Here is a 26,992-nt window from a genome sequence, read left to right on the forward strand (position 1 = left end):
AGCATGGTTTAGCTATGTCACAACAAACACAGAGCATGTAGGATAAAATAAAACAGGCATGAGTATCAACTGTGGATAGGAACCCAAGCCTGAGAAAAAATACAGTATAATAAATAATAAGATCTACTTAACAGCCCTTTTCTTCCTGCCATATTCAGTTTTTAATTTGTAACATTTTACAAGCTGTTAATTTCAAACTCCTCTGCTGTCAGGATCTGGGAGCAGTATATACCACACACATCATAAACTATATTTACGTTCTAAAGTGTCTGATTTTGTGTTATACTGTTACTAGCAATGCGGGATTTCTGTATTTGCATGGCCCTGCTATTGACTGCGACTAATTTGTTTATAAACCACCATTAATCTCGGCTGTATATTTTCACAGTTTGGGTAAACACTTCATTTGCATTAAATTTACAGCATTAATGAGATGTGAAATTTAAAATGCTACTTGAAACATAAATGATTTAAGAAACTAGAACAAAAATGTGTCTTTATCACATATGAAATCAGCAAACCAATTTAAACCTATTAAAGTAGGAATGATGATGTGTTGCTTTGAGAATTTGGTTTTATAACTCATCTTCTGGAACTAAAATGCAGGCTTAAACAGCTGGAAAATATGAAATAGCTTGAGAATCATAATTTGTACTGTTTAATTTTGTTTAATTTTTTATTGGTTTTGAAATGAGTTTTCAGTTTTGTCCCTTGCACACTTTATACAGACATATTCTTAATATCCAATTATAGAATCTACTCTTAAGTTCTTCAAAAATAAAATAATTTAAAGAGACATTGTAAAAAGTTCCTTAAGATGGCACAAATCTAAGAAACAAAAGCATATGCTGTGTTAATGTTTTTAGAGGGGTTTTTGTCTTTAGCATATCTAGTCTTCATATGACATATTCTGAAACCATTAGGATCCCATTCTAATCCAAGATGTCAGTGGCAGCATGTAGAAAGGTACTATTGAAAAAGCTTGTCTATATTATTATACCTATGTGAAACTTGCCCACCTGTTGCTGGTGTAGGAAGGATGGGTCTCTTGGGCTTAGTCCCACATAACGATTGGCTTGGGATGTGCCTGAGGCTGTGTAGGCTGATTAAGGAAGAACAAAACACATTGATAAAAATAGCGACCTGTCATAACTATTACCCTGTGCACGTACAGTACAGATATGAGAGATCCAGAGTTATGATTTGCAATGTATAGGAAGTGTCTGTGGATTTCTTTTACCAGTAATGCAAAAGAAACATAGGGCCAAATTCAGCCCTTAGGTGCACAGCATGTTCAATTCCCATCCACTTCAATGGAAGTTGCATGTGTGAATCTGAGGTCAGAATTAGACTTGTAATTAGAATAATAATTCCTCTGGCTGCAGAATTTTACAAATAGTTAAAAGAAGCACTACATTTTGAAGTGTTATGAGTTTGAGTTATATTAGTTATACGAATACACATCAGTTACACTAATATAAACAAAAAGAACAAGGAGTACTTGTGGCACCTTAGAGACTAACAAATTTATTTGGGCATAAGCTTTCATGGGCTAAAACCCACTTCATCGGATGCATGCAGTGGAAAATACCCATTTTTTCATGTTCTCTGTGTATATATATCTTCCTGCTGTATTTTCCACTGCATGCATCCGATGAAAACTTATGCCCAAATAAATCTGTTAGTCTCTAAAATGCCACAAGTACTCTTTGTTCTTTTTGCTGATACAGACTAACACGGCTACCATTCTGAAACTAATATAAACGTCCAATAAATGAAGTCAACGGAGTTACGCTGGTATGAGCGAGAGAACAACCACCTACTAATTTACACTAATTCTTCTATTTGTGAACACCCATCACAAATTTATCTGGGAAAAGTGGTTAATTATTCAAAACTGAGACCTAAAGCTTGATTTGCTCATGTACATGAAATTAATCTTTACAGTCCTTTGAAAGAAGGATACGATGTGATCAGCACTAACCAGAGAAGGGAGTTAACTTTTGCTGTGCAGCACAATTTTACACACCAGAAAATAGCATTCACTTAGGGCTAATTCAGTAAAACCTCTTTTAGCCTTCTGTGTTGCAGAAGCTTAGAAAAATCTGCAGGGGAGACTGGGTAGCTCAAGAGATTGGTAAAGGGAACCTTTCACCTGTAGGTCACCGTTCAAATCTGGCTGAGATCAGTAGCGACTGAAAGTCATTACCCTCTCATAGCTCTTAGTGGCCTATGTGGTCTCACTCCACTTCATAGTGTGTAGATGACCACATTGCAACAATCATCATCACAACTGGCACCTTTGCTGGTGGTCAAAGCAGACCTGCCAAAATGGAATGGAATGAAGACTGAGAACAGAGGAAGGTGGATAGAGTTTTTTGCTAATTGGCTGTTTGAGGTTAAAATTATATAGCAAATACATAAAACTTTCTGAATTTCTGAGGATTTTTTAATATGGCTTTTTTTATAGTAAACAGCTTTCACTGAGAGATTGCCATAAAAATGGATCAGATAATAGAAATAAATCATGACTTCAGAGTTCCTTGATAGAAATGTTATCAAAGTCTGTTGTTCTGTCTAGTTCTGAACAATTCATTTGTTGTATTTCAGAAGGAAGTCAGTGTTAATCATCTGATTTTATATGCCGAATAGGTTAAAACTGACTAAACAGAAATAATGACAGCATTTATATTATGTTTAAGCAATAATCTGCAGGAACTTATTGGCCAAACAAAACATTTAGTCTTTTGAAATTAATTGTTTATTAAAAATAAATTTGCAGTGTTTTAAAAAAATTATTAGGGTCAAATTCTCCCATGAAATGTACGCATGAAGCCCCTTAGCATGAGAGCATGAAAATTAAGGTCAATGACGGGTTTTATGTATTTCCAGCAGCAGGATACCTTCCTTCAGTTTTTGTTTGTTTTGTTATCAAGTTACTGGCAAATTTTTATTCGTGCATGTCATGTTTGTGTGCTACACTTGTGCATACAATTTGCACACTCATATTGAATTTGCACATAAACATTTTTCATGTACATGCATTAGTGATAGAGATGTTCTGTATGCAGAAAGATGCCTCATCTCAAAGGACCATAAGAGAGGTAGGTGCTCAGGTTCCACTGAAATTTAGTAAAACTGAGTGCCTAATTCCTTTAGGCTCTTTTGAAATTCCCAGGCTTCACCCTTAAATACCTGTATAATTATTCATACACAAATACGGTCAGTTTCCTTCTAAAAAGACTCCTTGAACTAGGCCATAATGTGGGCAAGTAGAGTGCAAGCTTCTTCCAGCAGTTCTGATATATTTGATCTCCCTTCTCCTGCTATTCCAGGCCATGGTCTCTCCTGAGCACAGACAGACAATTGTGTGTGCCACATGGTGTGATCTTGGCAAACAGGAACTAGGATGAAACTACCAATAATCCAAGCCAAATTTGAACCAAGGTTCCTCTCCCACTCTGACGTGAAATGTTGGAGAATTAACTTCTTGTTTGCTGCTTAACTTACCAGAAATAGCAGCACCTCAAAGGAGCAAAATTTGCACCGTAAACCAGCAGAGAGAGTGTTAATCCACTCCAACTTTTAGTTCACCTAGAAGCCTCTTTTGCTATCCCAAAAGAATACCTGAAATATTTCCATAAGCCTATCAATATAATTATTAATCAGTTTATATTTAAATAATGGTGTTTATCCAGATTATCTTTAGGAGTCACTTATTTCTCTTTGTAATAGATACTTATGCAGTTTTCTCCTTATGTGTTGCTTGTGCTAACTCATTTGATCTCTATTTCAGTTTACAAAATAAGATCTTAAAATAACAAATACCTAAAAATATTGGCTTGATTTACAGGCTCGATTAATTATAATCCAACGTCTAGAGACCACACTCACAATTTTGATACCTAATGTGGCTAAAATGATCCATTTTAGTGTAAATGACCCTACAGAAATCCTTATTCTTTTATGCATGTTAAGTATTTTTTTGTTTGTTTGGTTTGGGTTAAACATAGTTTAGGCTCTAAATGCCCTTTGGAAGACAGAAATTTCAGCTCAGAGCTCTTCTTCTAAATAATCTGATCAGGACTATTTTCTAAAAATGTTGCCAGTAATCAGTATCAAGTAATGTTGGCCCGCTAAAGACCTAAAAGGTCAGGAACAATATTTACCCAGCTTTGTTAACAAAAGTGTAGAAGCCAGATAAAAAATTAACCCTTTGGATATCATAGAAATGATCAAATGACATTAGCATGTATGTTGCACATACTTCCATGGTTGCAATTCCATTGAAGATAACAGGATAAATAATATGGTGCTGAGCATATTGTGCAAAGGTACACAAAACTTTCAAGGCGTTAAAAAAGCAAATGCAATTAAGCCAACCCTTGTAGAATCAAGGGCAGTGAATTAAAATTTCCTTTGCTGTATGCCACATCATTTTATTTTTGCCAACAACACAACCTATATAAACATGCAATTATCATAGCTCTGATTCAGTACGTTTTGTAACAAAGATTGATTTCTGTAGGAAAGCTCATTGAGGAGCAATTATCTAATCTCTTTTTGAAATCCAAGTGTGGGTGATTTGAAATCTTGCAGTCTGAGTGTGCTTCTCAATGTCATTACAATGTCCACCTTAGATGAACAACTGTGTTTCATTGTTTCTCGATGGGTGGTGCTCAAATAAATACGCTTTTCCCTTCAGATTTTGATTGTCATGTCACAAACAGTTCATGTAACATGATGCTTTGACTAAAATTTGAGGAGGAAAAGCTTTGTGGTCAGATCATGTTTGCTCTCAGAATAAATTATGAGCATCCACCTGGTCAAATAGTAGGAAAAGGCACCTTTTTTGGCCTTAATTTAAAATCATATTGAACCTCCGATGGACATTTTTTGTTTCCTAGAGAAATACTTACTGGTTGCTGTAGGTGAAGATGCCTCACCTTCAGTGGATGTAGTGATGGGTTTAGTATCTGTCATGGTCAGAGTCACAGGTCTCACCGCACTGTGATGGGGAGAGGGTGCCAAAACTGGAGTAAAATGACCAGGCACTTTCCCTACTACTTGACCACTGCTGTTAGGCTACAAAACAAAACCAAAACAATGCCTTGTGAAATATACACATTGTGTTTAAAAACAAACTTACTAATGTCTTGTAGGGTTTTGTAGAATGCCCATCACCACAGTTATCTATGTGCCAGGTTATGTAATTGTTATAAACTAATATATCTATATATAGTATATTTAGCAGACAACACAATAGGCCCCATACATTCGATTCACAGTAACCTTCTGATCAGTTTTATTTTGTTCTTCGTATGATTTTCATCAAAATATTTTTTTATTATAATAGTGCTGCTCACATAGTAGGATTAAGCATAGAGCCTAAAGCACATACCAAAACCACATATTAACACTGCAAAAGCTGGGTTAGCAAGGGCCAGTATTCTGCCTTGCTTAGAAATGTACGCAGAACAAGTGCCCAGCTGTTTGCTTTCTGCACATGCCTGAAGTCTGACTAATAAAAGCAAGGAAGGCTGAATAAGGGGGCAGAGAAGGAGGCACTAAAATGTGTAGACGCTGCCATTTGGCCCCAGGCCCATCAGAATGTGTCCCTTTCACACAAGATTGAAAAATGTGAATTCTGTACATTTCAGGAATATAATGAGCCAAATCAACACTTTTCATGGACTGATGTACAGGATGTACAAGAGGTAGTCTGAATTTAGACCTATGACACAATCGGGGCCAAATTCTACCTTCAGCATACACATCTACCCAACTTTGGCAACATTCTTTGAGCGATGTGCTCATTTATCCAAGAGCGAAATTTGGCCTAAATATTCTAGGTGACCAGAAAACTGTTCTACTAAATAATAAGAAACCAAAACCATCAGCTGGTAACATTTAGCCTGAAACTTGATTTTTTCTGTGAATGTTAAAGGGCTCTTAAAGTACATAACAAATATAATACCTAAATATCTGGCCAATTTTTTATCATAAAGATATTGACAAATCAGAGAGAAATATAGGTTATTAAAGGAACTGAATGGACTGATTTAAAAGGAAAGGTTAAAAGAGGTAGTAAATATGATTAGCTTAGCTAGGCAATAATTATTGGTTGTCATGACAACTACAAATATGTGCAGGATGTAAACACAGATGATGATGAGGAATTATTTGGAAGTATAATCTGGGAGGTAATGGAAGGAAATAAAGAAAGAGGAAATGTTAAAAAAAAAAAAAATCAGGAAAAACTTCCTGACAGTATGATCTATTAAACCATGGAACAGTGTCCAAAGGGAAATTATGGAGGCCCTTTCCTTTTGGACTTTTAAAACTAGAGCGACTAAATAAACAATAGTAAATATTGACTGGACAAATATGTACAAATAGAGACCAATTCTGCATTGACAGGAAAGTTCATTAGTTGATCTAGCAGGTTATTTCTGTCTCTAAATTCAATGGTTCTATGATGAAAAGCAACAGGAAAAATGTTACATTAATGACAAGCGGCTGATCAATTACTCCACTAAAGGAAGCAAATTTAAATTCTCTCTTTCCTAACCATGATCATATTGTACTTGGATATTGCAAAGCTATGAAATAAAGGATGATCTGACATACAGTTCTATAAGATCCAGCTTCTATAGGATTCATTCTTCTATTGTGATGTGTGGGCCTTTACTAATGAGAAAATAGACAATTATATATGCTGCTAATCTCAGGCCTAAAAACAGTGTCAAATTAAGAAGGCAGTAACAGGGATGAAACGTTCTTCTGTACTGAAAACACATTGTTAGTATTTCATATATTTTCTCTATTGTATCAAACTTTCTACAACTGGATAGTATCAGAGGGTAGCCGTGTTAGTCTGGATCTGTAAAAGCAGCAAAGAATCCTGTGGCACCTTATGCATCACCCACGAAAGCTCATGCTCCAAAACGTCTGTTAGTCTATAAGGTGCCACAGGATTCTTTGCTGCTTTTACAACTGGATGGGTCTTTTTCCCCCCTTCAAATCTGTTCAACCTTTGTGATGTGAACTTTAAAGGAAAAAAAAGTCGTCATATTAATATATACAAGATGATATACATTGAATACATAATGATGTGGTATAAAGATTTAATCACCATCTGATTAGATAGCCAGATTACTTATAAATGGTGAACCCATTTATAAGTTATGCCGGTCTTTCCACCAGTACCAATCAAACCTTTATATCACACCACACCACCACACATTCTGCATATGCCATACATTTTACCAACTCCCCGACCCCCACTTTAGCAATATTTTAGTTAGTTTTATTTTTATGGGTACTATTTAAATATCCCTTGGCCTGTAAAATCAAGTGTCTTAATTAATATAAATCCAAAAGTACTGGCCTTGGAGATAACGGAAAACTGTAACTAAAAGAATTTCAGAGACCTCTACAAAATACCTAAAATAGCTTTCCCATCTATAATGCTTTAAGGTCCTAAATACTGGGATCTCCCAAGAATCATGTACTGTAACCCACTGGAAAGTAGGTATTTAGGAGCTATTTTTAGCTCCAGTAGATTGCAATATAGCCAACCTTAAAACAGTTGAAGCCTGAATAGTGTAATTTTGATGGGAAAATCCATATTTGTGGGGAAAAGAAAAAAAATATCTGGCTGCTGCTCTCTTTTATTTTTCTTTTTAAAATACAGAGGCTGCTAGAAGCTGTTCCACAGTTTGGATTGTTATAAGTCATCCTGGGAGAAATAGATTGGTGGGCAGAGTACAAGTGAAACAGTGATAGGTGTCTGATAAATACAATTTATCCAGAGTTGCCACACTGATACACCACCACATATGTAGTATATATAGAAGTAATATATGCCATTGGGCAATGTGTGATACATGTAACATTTGCATGAGGTATGCATGAGGTATGCATGATCAGTCATAACTCACAAAACCACAGCCAGATGGTAAAATAAGCTCATCCCCGCATACTGAAAATTCTTATAATCACACATTGTCCATTGTTTTCTTTTTAAAAGTTGGTGAAAGAGGTTAAATGCCGTACTCAGTAATGTGTGGACGGTGCAGATGGTCTGATGGACAGGATCAGTGTGGTGTGAGTTCTTTTTAGTGTCTATTGGATGGAGTCAGGGATCTGTGGGGGGCACAGTTACCTTTTAGGAATTGGTTTCTGTTATGTATTGAAGAATCAAAAAGAAACTGTTTCAATTGCCTACTAAAAGTGCTTCACTTTTAGTATTAAAAAAAATATTCCCAGGAATTTATGGATTAAAACAGCCAGTGTCATCATCTTCCAAAGCAGCCCTGCATCCAAAACCAGACTCAACTTAATTAAATGGACACAGCTGGAGTCCAGCACAATGTGCAACAATGTATCACCTTTTACTGTTCCCTAGTGATTCTGGTCAATAGGAATGCAACAGCTCACATGGACTCCAGCTTAGTCCTTGTGCAGATGGTCCAAGAAAATGAACTCTTTCTTTGCCGAATTAAACAATGTGAAAAACACATATTTAATATTTATTCTTCAATAAGCAATATTTACCTAGATGACATACATCCCTCACCCACCAGCCAATTAAGAGTGAAATCCTGGCCTCGCAGAGCATATCTACACAGTTAGCGACAGCCCCCACCAATGAGTATTAGAGCCTAGGTTGACAGTGGAGGGGGGTGGGCTTCAGAGCCTGAACTCCAGCCAAAGCCTGAACGTCTACTTAGCTATTTTTTAGCACCATAGCTCAAAACCTGTGAGCCCAAGTTGACCAGGGCTCTGAGACTCGCCGTCACAGGCAGCAGGCAGACATGCCCACTGAAGTCAATTGGAGATTTGCTATTGACTTCACTGGAGCTCGCATTTAACCCTAACAATCCTAAGTAACTTTCTATTTTTGTTTATAAATTTCTCAAGTGGCAAATATTGCCCATAATAGCACCTGTATTGTACACAGAAGCTGATGCAGGCCCAATGCAATGCAAGCTGAAGCTCTGCATTGTCCAAAAGAGGAAACAAAGCCTCCAAAATTAGGGAAAGATAAAACTGTTTTTTTTTCCACGTTTCACTCAGATGGTGTTTCCAATATTTAAGACTCTGATAACATTTCATTTACAAGCAATAATAATTGATTTACATGTCTCTTAATAATGTTATTATTTACAATTACAATATATACCATTGACACAAGTACTTTTAAATTACATTCATTACTCTTTCTACTCTCTCATTCCTGTAATCGCCAATACTTGTTTTCTTGGTGCTTCAAAAATGGTCTGCTTTCACATTTTTCTACTTGTTTATCTTATACTTTGCTATCAGAGGTTGTAAGTCAGAAAATATGGTTTAAAACTGGCATTGCAAAGATTACTTAGCTAGGGTTTAGAGTGTCATTATTTGGTAACAAAGATAAAAAAAATTGCTACATGATGGCTCAGTACCAACCTGAGTGCTTAATCTCTTCTTTTACTTACTTAAATTTTAGTCTAATCTTAGTTGCAGGGAAACACCTGATCAAATAGGTCTTATTTATACCATTCTTCTTTAATAATATCTGAAAATTTTCAAGTATGAATTATGGACCACCATCTGATCATTAAGGACCATTAAGAACATAAGAACGGCCATACTGGGTCAGACCAAAGGTCCATCCAGCCCAGTATCCTGTCTACCGACAGTGGCCAATGCCTCATGGAAATCCGTATGGGACAAACATTTTTTTTTAAACTTCATTGTTTTTGCTAGAGGTATTACTACTGAAATCTACTACCAGGGTCCAATAGGGAAAAAAGTGAGCATAGTCTCACAAATTCTGTCTGCAACCTAAGAACCCACCCACTTCTGATGTGAAAATATGACGCTATTTATTATCAACCCTATTTTTCCTTTCATGCTGTGATCAGCAGCGAAAAAAATTAACAAAGCTGATGTTCAAATTGTCATAATTAGGCTTCAGTGTTAACATCTTAAGATAAACAGGTCTTAGTGCTCTCAGTTCATAGTGCTCTCAAAGCTATTGTTTCAGCTTATCTGCAGATGCATACTGAAATCACTGAATTATTTTACACTGACTTCACATTTTTAAGGTTATCTTTGCAATTGCAACATTGGCAACATTTTAAATGAAAGTTTAGGTCCTTGAGCACAAGTTGGCAGCTATCACAGAAAGACACTGGCTTATTAAAGAAGAATGGTATAAATAAAACCTGTATGATCAGGTGCTTAGCTGCTTCAAACAGCCTAGTCTAACCTGTGTCTATTACTTCTGGCCACCTTGAGTTTCTATTGCTCTTATCAGGAACATTTGCTTTTCCTTCTCTGGAGGCTGTTATAAATTCTCTGCCATGAGTTTTAAGCCCACTGAGATGGCAGGGTACAGAGGCCACTGTATTTAGGGTCTTTTGGCACAGATCACTCTATGTAGTCGCCAACTCTACAGCCTGATCAATATTTGGCCACAAAAAGAAAAAAAAAAGAAAAAAAAAGAAAAAAGAAAAAAAGTTTGTGCAAACTGTTTTTATTTTGACTCGGTTCTACCAAAAATGTGGTTTACAAGATTTTTGGTATCACCATACTGAAAGCCCACTGTTACTGTGAACTTATTTATTTGAACTCAATAAGACTTGAGCCAAAGAGCATTCAATAGATCCACAATTTTTTTTGTTTGTTCTTAAAAGACAGGGTCATTTCCAGGTTCCAATACCACCTCTTCTGCAGTAGCAGAACATTATCCCAAAAGGAGATTCTAATTATTTAATATTTTACAAGTAAAAATACACTGCAACCATCAGTTGGGATAATAAAACAGAGTTCCTATGACTTGTACCCAATGCCACTGGAGTAAATCATAGCCTACCTAATATAGCAATTGCTAACAGTAAACTCAGATTTGCCAAATCTCAAATATCTGATTACTGGTACTATTTAAATATGTATCTTTCCCTAGTGCCACACCCAAAATCTAAGTAGAAATTTAAATTTGTATTTATGAAGGTTACAGCTATATCCCAAGACCTTCTAAAATCAGAATGTACCTGTAACATCCTGATTTTCAGTGCAAGAATTTTACACAGAAACTAATAGTCTGTAATCTATGTCAACCTCCTTTCATAAAGAATCTCATAGAATTTCCCAAATCCAGGTTTAATAACATTGAATCCAATATTTAATAACACTGAAGGCCTGCTTTATCTCAGTTTCTGGAAGCAAAAGTGATTGGCCTTTCAATCCCACATTCAGTTTACAAGATATGGCCATGCCTGTACCTGCCAGTCAGACATCACCCCCTAACAGCAGGTCTAATTTGGGATGAATGTGCAAACTATGCTCACAGATACTAGATACCAAATGTCTTTTCAGTCTAAACCCAAGTAAAATTCCTTTTAAAACAATCATATCCTTGGAATTATAACTGTAGAGAAGTTTGATAGAAATTTTTGAAGTAATTAACTAGGGCTAGAAAAAAATCTTAATTCCATGACCTTCATAGGCATAGGCATTTTGGAAACCACTTCCAGGTATTTTAGAAAGAGACTTTCAGCCTTCCATATACATCATACGATCCAAGCTAATGATTAAGTCTGGAGAACAATACATATCTCATTTTTCACCTGCATTCCAAACAAAACTCTTCAACAGAAACATCAGGGGTCTCAGATATGTTGTTCATTACTACTTTTATAAGTGTAATAGCCAAATAATTGAGCTATCCATGTAATCCCTTATGTTTTGACATATAGCTGGAGTACTAGCCATTCTACAGGGAAACTTATTCTAAGGGAACAACCCCTTTTAATAGTCAGGCACAGACAGTACTGTGATGAACACCAATACAAAACTCTAGAATAGAAAGATTTGCAAGACTTGGTTGAATTTCATTTACTGATAAACTTCAGACAGATCCAATTTTGCAAACTTAGGTTTCTCTGCTATGCGTACAAAAGGATCCTTCCTTAAAAACTGGATATTGGCCACAGTCATCCAGGAGCTCAGAATTATTTTGTAGTCTCTGTTGATGGGCCTGTGACAGTCTGCTCTGGAATACACACAATGGGTGCTGCCTCTTCCAAAAATTTTGTAAGTGAAAGAAATAGCTCTTCTGTTTTTCTACATCCTCTTTTATACATATAGTACAGGCCTCATCTTGCAAAATGTTAGGGATTTTTCGATCAGGGCATACTAATGTTCTATTCTGTCACCCCTCCTGTTCAATGTATATGTGAGCCCAATGGGAGGTTGTGAGATGATATGGCTGCAATGCCATCACCTGGAAGACACAGCCACAGGCCTCAATTTCATCAGACTCAGATGGTATGGTGTCTTTACTTTCTCAGTGCTCTACTAAATATGAGAAAGTGATTATGCTAAAGGACTGCGGAAAAGGATCTTGAAGGTACCATGGGATGGTATAAACCCAAGAGAAAATTACCAGTTTGTTTGAGAGGTGTACAATTAAGTATGTGTAGGGTCCCCATTTGCTACTGAAATTGCAGGTTGAATCAGTGCCAATAATGTCTTATTCCATCTATATATGCTAATACATGCATAATCAGTTCTCTCAGATATGGGTCTCACTACAGTCATCCAAGCCTTTGTGGTTATCCTAATGGATTAATTAATGCATTCTACATTAAGCTAACCTGGAAATCTTAGGGTAAGTCTACACTACCCGCCGGATCGGTGGGTAGTGGTCGGTTTATTGGGGATCGATATATCGCATCTCATCTCAACGCGATATATCGATCCCCGAACACGCGCCTGTCGACTCTGGAACTCCACCAGGGTGAGCAGTGGTAGCGGAGTCGACAGGGGGAGCTGCGGACTTCAATCCCGCGCCGTGAGGCTGGGAGGTAAGTCAAAATAAGATACCTCGACTTCAGCTATGCTATTCCCGTAGCTGTAGTTGTGTATCTCTCATCGACCTCGCCCCCTAGTGTAGACCAGGCCTTATATAGAAGCTTCAGGTGGTGTAGCATGCAGCTGCCTGTCTGCTTGTTAGAGTTAGCTTAGAAAACTCGTTAAACCAATTCCTGGCCAACAGCATTCCTCCCTATTACTTTCTGAGAGCAATTCGGGTGTTGAATTTGATCTATAAGGGCTTGAATTCTATCTGTCTGAGACAGCACCTCTCTCCCTGTGCACTTCTGTGATAGCTAAGACCAGATGGACCACTTGAGCTAACAATGCTCAGATTTAAATGTCACATAGCTACTTGCAGGTATTCTAGATGAGGCCACCTCAACCCAGAATACACAAAGCCTGAGTTCATTGACTTTTAGGATATGGGGCAAGTTCCATCTCTATTTAGTTTTTTGCCTTAAAGGCTGTCAGATGTGTGTTTGCATGTATGGGAAAAGAAGACTCTTTGAAGATATATTTTGCTTTTGTTTAAAATATATCTGTTGGGTTAAATGGCATAAGTGCATCCAAGAAACTAAATTTCATGCTTTTTATAAACTAAACGTAAGTAAAAGATATAAAAAATACTAACTTAAAATTGCAAATAAAATATTTAAACTGCTTAACACCAGACTTCGGGGATGACCTTAGATATGCCAAATATTTTACATTTACCTCCCAAATACAATTAAAAATATTACACTACCTTTTTCCTCTTCAGCAATGTCTTGTGCAAGGAAAGTCTGATTCAAATGGCCAAGAAGATTCAAAATGCTTAGCTATCAGTAAACGAAAGACCATAGCTACACCAAAGAAACCCACATGAACACACTTTTCTTTTATTGATCTATATTTTATTCCAGTTCTCTGGGGAACAAACAGGAAATCCTTTAACCAGCCCAACTGGAGACTAACAAGATCTGAGTCCAACAAGATAACATCCTTGCTGCTAAGTTGCTGGCAGTTATATATTGAAGAATCACAAAGCACCCGCCTGGAGTTCCTTAACAACATGTCTATCTTTTATTAAACAAAGGAAGAATATTCTAAACAATTAAGATATGAAAACAGGCAGCCTTACAACCTTCCAAAAGCTGCTCTTCTCTAGTAGCTCAGAAGTCACTGTCTTCACACAAAGCCAGAGCCATTACTTAAATAACCTATTTGCAAATCAGCACAAGTATCACCTTTACTGCTGCCAGGAACTTCTAGCCAACAAGTCAACAGCAGCTCACATGGACTCCAGTTTAATCCAAGTGTAAGTCACTGATTTCAATGGAAACAGGATCAGATCCTTACTCCTGAAGACTGGAGTTAAATTACACTCAGGCTCTGAGATCTGAACTGATTGCCAGTTTACCAAAAAATAGTATGAGGTTTTCTACTTGTCAGTAGTGCCCTTCATAATCTGGACTCTAATTATTAGAGTCATTTCCTATCTGTACTCCCAGGGGGCGGCTCTAGACATTTCGCCGCCCCAAGCATGGCGGCATGCCGTGGGTGGCATTCTGCCGGTCACTGGTCCCGCGGCTCCGGTGGACCTCCCGCAGGCTCCGAAGGCACTCTGGCTGCTGCCTTCCCGGTGACCGGCAGAGTGCCCTCCGCAGCATGCCACCCCAAGCACATGCTTGGCATGCTGGGGCCTAGAGCCGCCCGTGCATACCCCTATTTAGCTTTGATCTCTCGATCCCTTAGTTCAGCCTGGAAGAGAATGAGGGCAGGGTTTTCTCATTCTAGGGTTCTCTGCTGCGGAACTCTCTAACAAAAGAAGTCTGCAAGGGTATGTCTACACTGCAATAAAACACAAAAGGCTGGCCCTGTCATCTGATTCCAGCTCCTGGGGCTTGGACTGGGGAGCTATAAAGTTGTAAATGTCTGGGCTTGGGCTGGAATCCGGGCTCCGGGACCCACCCCTTGTGAGATCCCATGCTCCAGCCCAAGCCCGCATGTACCTCACAGAAGCCAGGATATTCTTTGGAAGGATTCTCCTTGACTGTTTTCTTTGTTGTCACTTTTCTTTTTTTGCATCTGTTAACCCCTCTTCTTTACTATTTTTTGGTGTTAGCTTAGGAATCATTCCCTCTTGACCAGGACCGGCTCTACAGTTTTCGCCGCCCCAAGCAGCGCACCGAATTGCTACGGCGAACGGCGGGGTCAGTCTCTGTGCCGTTAGGACGGCAGCGGCAATTTGGCAGCAGCTTCTATGTTTAGCTGACGCCGCTGCGGACAGCTGAATATAGAAGCTGCTGCCGAATTGCTGCCACCGCGGAAACGCATGTACCGCCCTAAGGGCACACAGACTCCCCCACCCCCTGCGGCAGCAATTGAGCACGCTGCTGGGGGCACAACAACAGGGACTGCCGCCCCTTGAAAATTGCCGCCAAGCACCAGCTTGGAATGCTGGTGCCTGGAACCGGCCCTGCTCTTGACTATTAGGGTAGCTTGCATGGTTTATTGGGTTGTGCAGATCATTTTGTTCTGGTTTGTGAACTATCAAGCACTGTCCCAATTGGAGATTGAAGTATATTTTTAATGCTTTGTATTGATTTAATCATATGACACTCAGGATTATTAATGTATTTTAAATATGGAAAAAGAATGGTAAGAGTGGACACACACATATGGGCTGAGATTTTCAAAGCCACCTCTAGAGGATAGGAATGCCCACTTTTCATTGATTTTAATGGGAAATGGGATCAAAATATCCACACCCTGAACAAACATAGGCATTCTACAGGCAGATTAGATACAGTGGTGGAAAATCAATCTTATAATGTCAGTGTCAGCCTTAAATAGGGAGGGACTAGCACCCCTTCAGAATAAGCATGAAGGTATATATGTGCCCTAAACAAATATCAAAAAGGCTAAAAAAAAGATCAGTTGCTTAGTAAAAACACACATTTAACTAAAGGTCAAGAAGAACTGGCAATCTTGGGGATATTTTAAAGTTTCCTTTTGGAGGCAGGGGTGCTTAGTGGAAATTTCATTCTATGTTCAACATATTTATTTATCCACTCTCCAGTCAGAGCAGATGATAAAAAGCACATATGAGTTGAATATTGAAAGAGCCAGGACACTCTCTTTTGTTTAGGTACCTCAATTGTTGCATCATTTTTCACAGCAGCTACAGGGACTGTTTGAACTTCCTGACTGTTCATCACACCTAATTTGGAGCATTTAACATTATGTCAAGAAAATTGCCCACTGCTTTCCCCTGTGGAAACTTATGGGAGCTCTATATCTTTAAACTAATTTTACTTAAAATATTCCATTGAATAGCATGACTGTCTCACTATAATGGGTGCCGCAGTAATGTAATTAATCTCAAAATTGCTGTGGGGAGTACAAGGCATCTCAGTTGCTTGTCGTAACAATCTAAATTAGTGTATTACTGAAAGATGTTGGGGAGGAACAGTTCATTATAGGTAAATGCTGTCAGGATATCCATTCTTTCTATTTCTAAAGCTGAAAATAAGACTATCATCAGAGTTCTTTCTTTGAAATCCAAATGAACATGTTTTGAGGAAGGAAAGTATAATTAAATTTGATGTGGTATTTCTACAGATGTAGCTTTGCATTTTATAATAATGAAATTTGTTTGAATAAAAATTCATGTTTTATTTAGAAAAGAAAAACTGGTTTGGCTCAAAGCATGCCATTGTATCAGAACAAATCTCTTTTGTCACTGAAACTTCACAGACGGCTGCTTCTTTTCACGAGAAAAAAATATTCTTGCTATTTTACAGTTTTACAGGGGATAGATCTCAAAGCTGTGAACAAGTGAAAGTTGGGTTGACCATGCAAATTCTCTAGTGTACCAGACATCTGTGATGGAAGTTTTGAAGAATAAATGTAAGTGTGATACTACTAATAATAATTAATAAGAAGAATTTGCAAACTACTAATAATAATTAATAAGAAGAAATTGCAAAGAACCATTGGAGTAGAAGATTGGAATATGATATTCAGTGTTGCTTCACCCATTCCCCTCAGAAACTAAATCAAACATCAGATAAAATGAAAAACATTCCCCTAATCTAAAGGTTTTGAAAGGAGACAAAAGAAGTAAATCAAAGGCCATTTGACCTGTTATTCCCTAGCATGCAACAAGACAAGAATGGGAAATGTTTTCAGTTTGCTGCTGGTCTGAAAGCATCAGCAAAGTAAAATTTATCTTTCAAATTAACAGATTAACCTTATATCCGTAGATAGTAGAAAGTGAGTTGATTCTCCTTGCAAAAAAGAGTTGATACAGCTCCTTATGCTCAATACTCTTCACATTAGAACCACAAGAGAGCATGTTCATAAAGTGGTAGAAAGAGAGTGACATACTTCAGTTAGAAACTGCATTTTTACCTTAATAATCTGAAGCAAAACATGAAACAATCTAGAGAGATTATCACCTAATCTGCCCTTTTAACATATATAAGAAATGGAAAAGTAAGTAAAACAAGCACTGAATAATTAAAGAAATACATAACACTAAGGGCTTGATTTTAATTTGCATAATTTTTCCCTTAATAGTGCCTAATTAAGACATCAGTTTGAAAAAAAATCTAATAGAACGTTAAGATTTTCCACACTGAATTAACGTTTAGGACTTTTAATGGATGTTTTAATTAGACTTTGTTATTCATGGAAATTTTACACAAATTAAAATCAAGTCCTGTGTGCACTGTTCCCAGCTGAGTTTCAGGAAAAATGCTATATGTCACTGAGAGACTTTTAATCCATGCACTGATAACACTTCGTAGTCTAAAGCTGACATATTCCAATTCCACTGTTTGATTTAAATAGCATTAATATTATAACCAATAAAAATTACACTATTTTCACTTTTCTTTCCAAAGTAAGTTGCATATTTATACATCAACATATTTTTTTAAATATGAAAAAACTCTGCAGCTGGATCCAACTGTTAGCCAGTGGGGCCCAATAACCAGAATGACCTTTTGAACAGCCTAGAGAGGAGACTTATCTGTTACTCAATATACAAACTTTGATTCAGTCCGAAGTTCTATCACTGCAGTGCTTGAAACACATGCTGAAAGACCTTTCTTCCATTAATTGTGCTGAACACATTTATCAGAACAATTTCTTCATGTTCATCTCAGCTGATAAAGTCAGTCTTTTAAGAATTGTTTGGGGTGCATGGGGGGATGCTTTGAGTGGATACACCATCATTTCAGCAATATTGTGACAAACTATGCTTCTGAATCTCTCTCAAAACATATTATAATGTGAGCTTCAACACGGGTCTTCCCAGAAGAACGGTTCTAGACAAGGCAGCAAAATCAGAAACCAGACCGGGCAGTGAAGATTACATTACACTGACACTGGAAATATTCCAAGTATTGACAGACCAGGGCTCAATTGCTGTTTGTCTTATAGCAGAGATCACATGTTAATGCTATGTGCTGATTCCATAGTGAAAAACACTCTTGCATAAACTCCTTTACAAATTATTCCTCTAATGAAAACCACATTAACTTTGCATGTGAGAAACAAGTTTGATTCAGTATAGCTGCCAGAAAGCACAACTGCTGTTGCGTGCTCTTTACAAAAGGAAAAAAACAAATCTCTGGTCCTATGTGACACTCATTACTGAAGTGTTTTCACAACTGTGCAAAGAATTGTTAAATATCTATGAAACTTTGGAAGTATTATCTTGCCAGAGTTTATCTTAATAGTTTATCTATAAATATACTTGTATGTTCAGTTTGTGTGCATGGTGTTTACATTAACACATTCCTTGCTCCTCCCTGAAGCAAGCAATTCATCTGTGTTTTACCACCTAAATCAGAGGTGTGAATTACTGTGATTCTTCTCCTAGTGTCACACTCCTTTGAGCTATCTACCAATCCTGCAGCCCTGCTGCACACAGAACTCCCACAGAAGAGTTCTGTGTGCAAGAGGACTGTGGGATTAGGCTCTGTTCTGTTTGTGCTATTGAATCGTTCAGGACAAGTATCTCTCATATGCTCCACAAAGCAACAGTGAGTGGATATTACTAATCTGCTCCAACAAACAACCCTCGTCATCCAACCATGTTTAACTGAAATACTTGCTGAATCACTTATGTTCAATATTCCAGCATGCTATGGTAACTGGAATAGTGAGATACGATCAGCGCTAAACACTCAAGAGGGTATACATTCTTCACAGGAATTCTTTCGGATTGTTTATTTTTACAGTACCTGGCTTGTCTGTGGACTGGACGGGTCATAAGAAGGTACATAATTCTTCAGAGTATCCTGAGGATTCAGATGGGGAGGATATCTGATCGTTGGATGAGGGAAGTAGCTAGACGGGGCAGGAGGGAGAATAGCTTGTGCTGGAAATGGCAATGGCGACGGTGGGGGTGGAGTTCTGGTTGAGATGACTGCAGAAGATAAAATAAAATGAAAATTATTTAGTATCTTTTCATGTTTCTTACATAACTTTTTAGCTGTGTATCACAGAGAGAAAATAAAAGTTAGTCGTGAATTGGCATGATATTCTTATCTACAATATCCTTAAATTCAACCTCTCATTCCGTCCCCCTTCCCTGCAGTGCCCCAGGGAATGGGTAAGTGCTGTTATTTCAAACCCATATATGCCATATTTTGTTTATTTTTTTTCTGGATTACATCATCACTAGATTTAACTTTTCTTTGAATGCAACAATGCTTTCCCAGCAGGAAACATATTTCAGTTATAAAGTCTTCGTCTCAAGAGCCCAGATGAATCAAACAAATACGTAAATAAATAAGTAAAACCCACATTTTTTTCCACAGCAATCCAACAAAGAAGAACAAAGTCACTGAGTTCTCAGAGACAGCCAGTGATTCCTCACTGCATTGTACTGTACCTGTCTCATGTGGGGACGGGGGCAATAATTACTAGGCAATAATGCCCTGAATAATTAGCTGACCATTGTGAAAATGCTAATGAATGTTCAACTTCAGGGCCTGGGAAACCATTCCACCTAATGAAAATATCTCTGGCAAACAAAAAAGGATCTATTCTATACATATTTTCTTTGCATTATCTTTCTCCCCATCCCCCACAAACACACACTTCTCTATCTATAGACTACAAGTAATGTCTAAACTACCAGCAATGTTTTCACAACGAAAGGAATGTACAGAATGTCCTGTTACTGCCGAGGCGTCAAGCCAGAAGTGGAGATTGTTACATTATTACAATATATAAAAATCACATTCCACTCTTTATTACACATCCAGAGGACAATTATTTTGTGCCTTATTAAAAGGAAAAGTCTGACTATGATGGAAATGGGAGAAAAGAGGCATGCCTATATTTTAGTTAGGAAGGCCAATGTGTCTTTCCAAGATATTTTATAAAGTGCTTACAACCTTGGTACTTAAGGTGTCTCTCTCTCTCCCTGTACACTGAATTTATATTGTAAACTGTAGCAGCACCAGCACTGCATTGCCACTAGCTCTACACTTCCCCCCCCCCTTTTCACTTTTTAATTTTTAAAAATACATTTTATTTTAAACTTTTTGAGCTGGGGATTAATAAAAGTGAACTATATAAAAACAAGGCAGCAGGATGTTGTTGTGGGTGCTTACAAAGTCCTAAAGCACATCACACAGAGGTATAGTATCTAATTTTCATATGGGGTTGGCTACATAGGATGCCCAAATCTGGTATTTGACTGTCCTATTTAAATGCCCAAATTTGAAAATTAGGCTTAGGCTTATCAGCCTTAACTCTAATTATCTTTCATTTCTCAGCTGAAGTCAGAACCGAGGTTTGAGATCTACCTAGTCATACTATACACAAACAATCACACCAACGATTGTGTGTCTGTTCTGTGTACTGCAGATTTATAAAAGCAATTAAGTCTGAATGATAGCAAAGGGGTCAACATTTGAAAATAACTTCCAGATGCAGTTCTCAAAATAAGTTGAGAATCACAACTACCAGTGTTGCATGTGAATGCTGGGGGATCTATGCTCTTTCAGGTCTCCCCCAAACAGTTCCTAGATCTCCCTGACTTTTGTCTTTCTCCTTGGGAACAGTGGCTGATGGATCTGCTCCACCACCTGATGTCTTCACAGGCCAGTGTATCCCCCATTCCGCTTCTTCCAATGCTCCTCTCCCCTTATGCTGGTTTCCTCTTATTTCCTTCTCCCCTTTCCATCTGTTGATCATTACTGTTTCTTCTCTCCAGGGCCATTTCCTTCATTTCCCATTGAAGCTATTGAGCATGGAATGGGGCCAAATAAGGTAGCCAGTGTCTCTGACAACTTCTATACAGGCTCTGCTACAATAAGAGATGCAGACAAGTTTGCAGTGGAGCAGCTAGTGAGGGAAGGCAAAAGTGAGAGCTGATTGAGAGGCAGTCTCTGTAGCTAGCAGCTTCCACAGCTGTGGTGTCAGGAAAAAACTGCAGTTCCAGGGACTCAAGGACTGAGAGTAGAAATTTGGGACAGTCCTGTTCAAATCAAGACTGTTGGAAAGTAAGTAGTAAATTTACAGATTTGCTATGTTGGTTGTTATTTTATATTGTCATTTAATATATTAATCTAAAAAGTTACATATTAAAAAAAATAAGGTTTTGATTAAACTATGGGTATGGTCAGAAAAATAACTATGGCAGCTTCTCTCTCAAGAAATATGCTCCAGAATCAGAGTCATATTCTTTCACTTCAATAACAAAAATAAGTTACTAGTTTTTTACACTTGTTAGGCCTGCAGAACCAACTCAGCTACAAGGGAGTCTCTTCTGGCTCATACATCATATAGAGTATCATTAATTAATTTCCGATTATAGAATCCTTCCACAAATCAGAAAGAGCTGAAATTGACTTCAGATCCCAGATTGGGTTTCCTGGGCTGGATGTTAGAAAAAAATAACGTCTCTTCAATTGTAAACTGAATAAATATGAACTTGAAGTCATTGAGATGAGTGGGAGGGGGAACAACAACCATGAAAGAATAACTTTGGAGAGAATAACTGAATTTTAAATCTACAAAAGGAAAAATATTCAAGTCTGATTTAACACTCCTTACTTCACCCTATTGTGTTCAAGGAATATTATATAGTACATAATGTTAGACTACCCACCAATGAAAGAATCCTGCAGTGCCAAAACTTAATGTAGTGAGTTAAGAATAGAGGGTCCTACACAAACCATGCTAGAAATGCCCACACTATATACTTGACAAGCCATTACAGCTCAAGGGCCATAGTTTCCCCTTAATTCATGCATGCAACTCACATTAAGGTCAAAGGGAGTTCCGCTGTGGATCTACAGAAGTATATAGTGAAAAAAGTTTTACAGATAGTGGCTCGCTCACTCTATCTACCTATCCATCTACCCCAAAAGAGGCATCAGTATCTAATTCATTTTTCAATGCGGGTGTTCAATATTGTTTTCTAATTTTGAGGCTTCCATTATGTATGGCATTTCATGAAATCCTATTAAGGCATGTGAATATAATATGCTAGTTAGCAAAAAATGGGGGGAGGGCTTATTTTGTCCTGTGAGTTTCTTCTTTTAGGTTACATATATTTTCATTCACAGGTTGGTTTTAGCTTAACCATTGCATGCCATTCTGAAGGCTGCCTTTAATGAAAATTCCTCCAAGGATACCCCAAACTCAGCAACATACTCAATTCCCTTTTCATTTGTAATATACGTGGGAGTAGGTCCGTAACAATGACTTCAACAAATGCATCATTATTACAGGGTGGGAAAGGAGCAGAAACCAGATAAATATGGAGGGTTTTCTTCCTCCTTCATATGCCCTCACCACTGTGTGCAACTCCTGGGATTCCTGGATGGTGATGCTGGGGGAAAGTGCTCAGTCTTGGTGAAGAATCCTGAGGAGATGTGGGACTAAACAAAGGCTTCTCAGGCTTCTTCATTGTAGGAGAAGACATATCTGCAAAGGAAATATAAGAAAACAGGAATGTTAACCTAGAGGCCTCTTATTCCATTGCACAACATGGCATTTTGTAAATCATATACTATTTATGTTTATGCTACTTTTGTAAGTCCCTGTTCAGTTATCCTACTTCACTGTGACTGATTTAAAATGATTGGTTTCCAGCATAGGCATGAACAACAGTTCACTGGTCTTTGGCCTGCAGAACAGAAATTGCATTCTCTTCATACCAGACAAGCAAGAAAGTAAAGAAATCCATGACCTCACCAGTTCCCTAGATGTTTTGCAATTCTACAGTACACCATATCCACTCAGCTGATGGGAATTTTATTGTAATTTTTACTAGAAATCTGCAATCAAATTTAGAGTAATCAAAACAAAAAATCCATTTTAAAGTATTTACTATTTTTTAACACAGAAATCCATCCTTTTCCCTTCCAAAAGCACAGTGACATTCCTAAAAATGCAGGATACATAAGAACCAATATTCAGATTTTCTGTTTTTCGAGTAGGCTCTTCCCTCCTCTCCCTGACAGTTTACATCCCAACAAAAATCTCTCCTAATATGGAGATAGCACATGGCCGTGAAAAATGAAGACATGCTATTCTAAACGATACTATAACAGTAAACACATTGTATTTTGTCTGAAAGCTTAATTAACATTAATTATTGTACTTCAATCTGAAATTAAATCCTTTCCCCCATTTAAATTATTAATTGCACATATTTATAGCATATACATCACCATGGTGTATGGATTCAGCTTGAACTCAATGGCACTACTCATTTGCTTAAAGTTAAGCTCATTCGTAAATACTGGTTTGGGACCATAATGCATCCGCCTTTTCTTTTCTATGCAGACCATGCTATTTTCATTCATGCCTTTGTCACCTTCAGACTAAACAACTGAATTGTGTTGTATTTGGTGCTACAACTTAAATGCACTTGGAAGTTGAAGGCAGGACAGCCCCGTAAAACAGAGTGCCTCACTTTGAGCTTATTCAGACAGTTCTTTATGATCTGGGTGGAGTTTAAGGTGTTGATCTAGAAAACTTACATATGCTTAGGACCTTTCTACCTGAGCGTCTGATTCCCTCTTCCTGACTTCTACCACAGCTGAGATCTGTGAAGACCATGAAGCTGGATCCACCTTTATATAAAAGGGGGAAGCTGCTGGCAGGATGTTCTCTCTGAGGACTCCTATTTTAGTAATATGCTTTGGTCCAAAATAGCCTGAATTTGAGGACCTCCAGAGCACAGCACAAGGCTCATCTTTTTTAAGCAGGGTGCTGAAGAAGCAAATTTTGTCCAGGGGAGTATACATGGAAAGTGATGACATTGTTTTATTTCTGTGTTGTATGGTTAATTCAGTATTATTATACATTATGACAGTTGCTGTAGGTTTTGTTTACACTGATCTATTATACATTTATATTATTGTTAAAGGCATCTGAGTAATGACATAAGTGCCTCTGGTCATTTTAGAAATGTAAATAAACAAAGTGCCATTTGAAGGGAAATAAAAATAAACATTTTATTTTTCTACTTATAATAGCCTAGAGCAAGGACAAGAGTAACGAATGGTTAAGGTTTGGATTATATAATTTATCTGATAAACTACATAAACTTTTTTTTTTAAATTGCTTCTAGTGTGGTGAATGAATCTGGAATAGGGATTTTATAATCCTATAATAAAACTTGCACGTTTGCTCATGATTTTAGGATTATTTCATTTTTTGATCAAATGACTGCACTAGTTTATTCATTTCTTAAGACACTTGCTTCATCTAAGCACAAAGACCTTTGTGCTACTGCAGAAGAGGGAAAGCAGTTACATCTTTACAAAAGCCTTTGGACAAAATTAACCAAACATTTGGCTTTGAGCTGGGACTCTTCCACCAGTGTATAGTCTACCACTGCAAAAACAATCCAACATTATTGTCTGAAAAAACAGACAAGTGCACTAATGGCCTATAGCTGCAGTCTTGACTAACACATTGCATCCATCACTGGCTGTCACAAGACATATCAATAACTGAACACTTTGATAAGACTCTTTTGGCAACACAATTAGTTTATTATACCATATGTATAATATCACAAAAATATACAAAGGATTGAATTTGATTTTTATTTTGAATATTGCAGCTAAACTTCTATGAGGAAGGAGATGATCACTCTCACAGAGTAGGAAGTGGGGAGATCTTTCACGTTAAGTAAAACTGCATTCAACAAACGAATTTTTGAAGGAATGAACTAAGTTCTGCTGAGAGATTCTGCAAATTTCTGCAGATCTAGTTTCTGGAACACAACAGAGATTTAATTTAGTTTGTAGCTGTTACATCATTAAACAAGACAAAGCTTTTTTTTTTTAACCAAAATATTTAAATTGTTTGAAAGAAGAATGTTATATGAAATGCAATGTAATCAGGGTTTCCATTAACCCCCAAGTGGCATCCCTAATTTGAAAGAAAATGTACAGAAAAGGAAATTGGTGAACATTAAAACCTCGTGTTTTGCCTTTAAAACAATTGTAGTTCAATTCATAGAGAAGCATAAATTACCAAGCAAAACTGAATACAACCATGAGACTATTACCACAAGAGATTATTGTCTCTGAATGAAGGTGAAGGCTATTGGGAGTCAATATTGTACATCTTTTGCTGCAATATGAACTCCCATCACCCAACCAAACACAGATTCTGTACTTTAAAGCAGAAATTCCTGCCACACATGACATTACAGTGAAGTACTTTTAGAAAGATGACATAAGCCACATTCACAACTGTGGAGATCAAATAGCTGAAATACATGTAGCACTTTCTTTGTTAAAACAATGTACTTAGCATTGTGAAGTAATTCAGATGGTCATTTCCCCCCTCATTCTCCCCTTGTATGCACTGACATCATAATGGAGCTTTCATGGTCTATTCACCATGGGATAACAGATGCAGCCTACAGGAGAGCCAGAACAAAAACTGTTTGTATAAGTTATAGAGAGAGACTACAGTGGTCTGTCTCCTCCTTGACCAAAAGGACAGGCTTTTAACTCTGCTAAGAGCACATGAGTTTCATTTTCTTCAGAGGTTTACCAGTTTGGAAAAAAAATACATCATTACAGCTTAGGAAGGGCAGTTTTTTATTACCCTTAGTTTTTTCAAATGTTCACGGCCTTTAAATGCAGCAGAATTAGCTAAGGCAATCTTATGAATTCATGTAATTTTTAATTATAACTCCAACACTTACAAAATAAAAATAACTGACATTGTTTTGCTTTTAAAACATATACGTTAACCAAGAATTACTCTCTTGTTCCTGTAGCTTTAGCTAGACAGTGATAGTTAGGTAACCAAGTGATGGGAAGAGAATATAAAAACTGGCCTATTTCTATTTTCTTCCAAATGCTCCATGACATATGCTTGAAATAAAATTGCAGTTTTGAGAATGAAAATATAACATTTTTCCAGTTTGACTTATTTGTACTGCATTGATTCTTTGAAAAATACTTAGCACATATGCAGAGAAAAAAGTACCAAAATCAGCAATTTATATCAAGCTACTGTTTATCATAATGTTCTATCAACATTAATCAGAATAACCAGAATAACTCATGACCGTGTCCTGCACAGAATTTTCTTAAAATTCTAACGTAACATGATTATTCTTTTAAGAATTCACATTCTGGTTAAATTATTCTTGCATAATATCTTCATGTTATTGCAGAGATACAGTAGATACATGCCCAGGCTGAAGCATGTTATAAATTTTAAAGCATCACATGAAAGAGATAAAGGCTTATGAAAATACAGAGAGTTAGATCAAGTCATCTCCCAACAAGGTAATTCCATGTACAAAGGAAGGGAGAAGAGCGCTGCTGTGAAGCCCTGCGTACGCAACCCGCTCATCGGCAGCTTGCACAAATGGTGCTCCAGATGTATATCTGTTCAAGTCAGCCCAAGGCAACAATTTTGATCCATTCTAATGTGATAAAATGCTGCAGGGAAAATGTGCAGAAACGTGTTTACGTCAGCCTTTAATTAAACTGTTGTTCACTTCCAAAGAACCTTAGGAAACACTAATGAGACATGAGTTTCAGCAATTTCCTCATCAAAGCAAAGACCCCCTCTCTCAATCTGAAGCAGCCTGTCATCCAACTAGCTCCCTGGATAAATGTCACATGGC

The 26,992-nt window shown here is 37.4% G+C and overlaps 1 protein-coding gene across 5 annotated transcripts in view; it reads right to left on the minus strand.

The window, feature by feature from the left end:
- Nucleotides 1-26,992, minus strand: part of NFIB (nuclear factor I B) — a 221,627-nt gene that overhangs the window by 29,559 nt on the left and 165,076 nt on the right. For 4 of the 5 annotated variants that reach the window (XM_030567059.1, XM_030567058.1, XM_030567061.1 and 1 more), the window contains exons 7-10: nt 22,675-22,806; nt 19,104-19,288; nt 4,920-5,085; nt 1,020-1,102 (exon numbers count right to left, since the gene is read on the minus strand). In XM_030567059.1, the coding sequence (XP_030422919.1) occupies nt 1,020-1,102; nt 4,920-5,085; nt 19,104-19,288; nt 22,675-22,806 (566 nt within the window). The remainder of the gene's footprint in view (nt 1-1,019; nt 1,103-4,919; nt 5,086-19,103; nt 19,289-22,674; nt 22,807-26,992) is intronic. The other variant, XM_030567060.1, reaches the window with a different exon arrangement.

This window comes from Gopherus evgoodei, chromosome 6 (assembly GCF_007399415.2).
Source record: "Gopherus evgoodei ecotype Sinaloan lineage chromosome 6, rGopEvg1_v1.p, whole genome shotgun sequence".
Taxonomy (NCBI): Eukaryota; Metazoa; Chordata; order Testudines; family Testudinidae; genus Gopherus; species Gopherus evgoodei.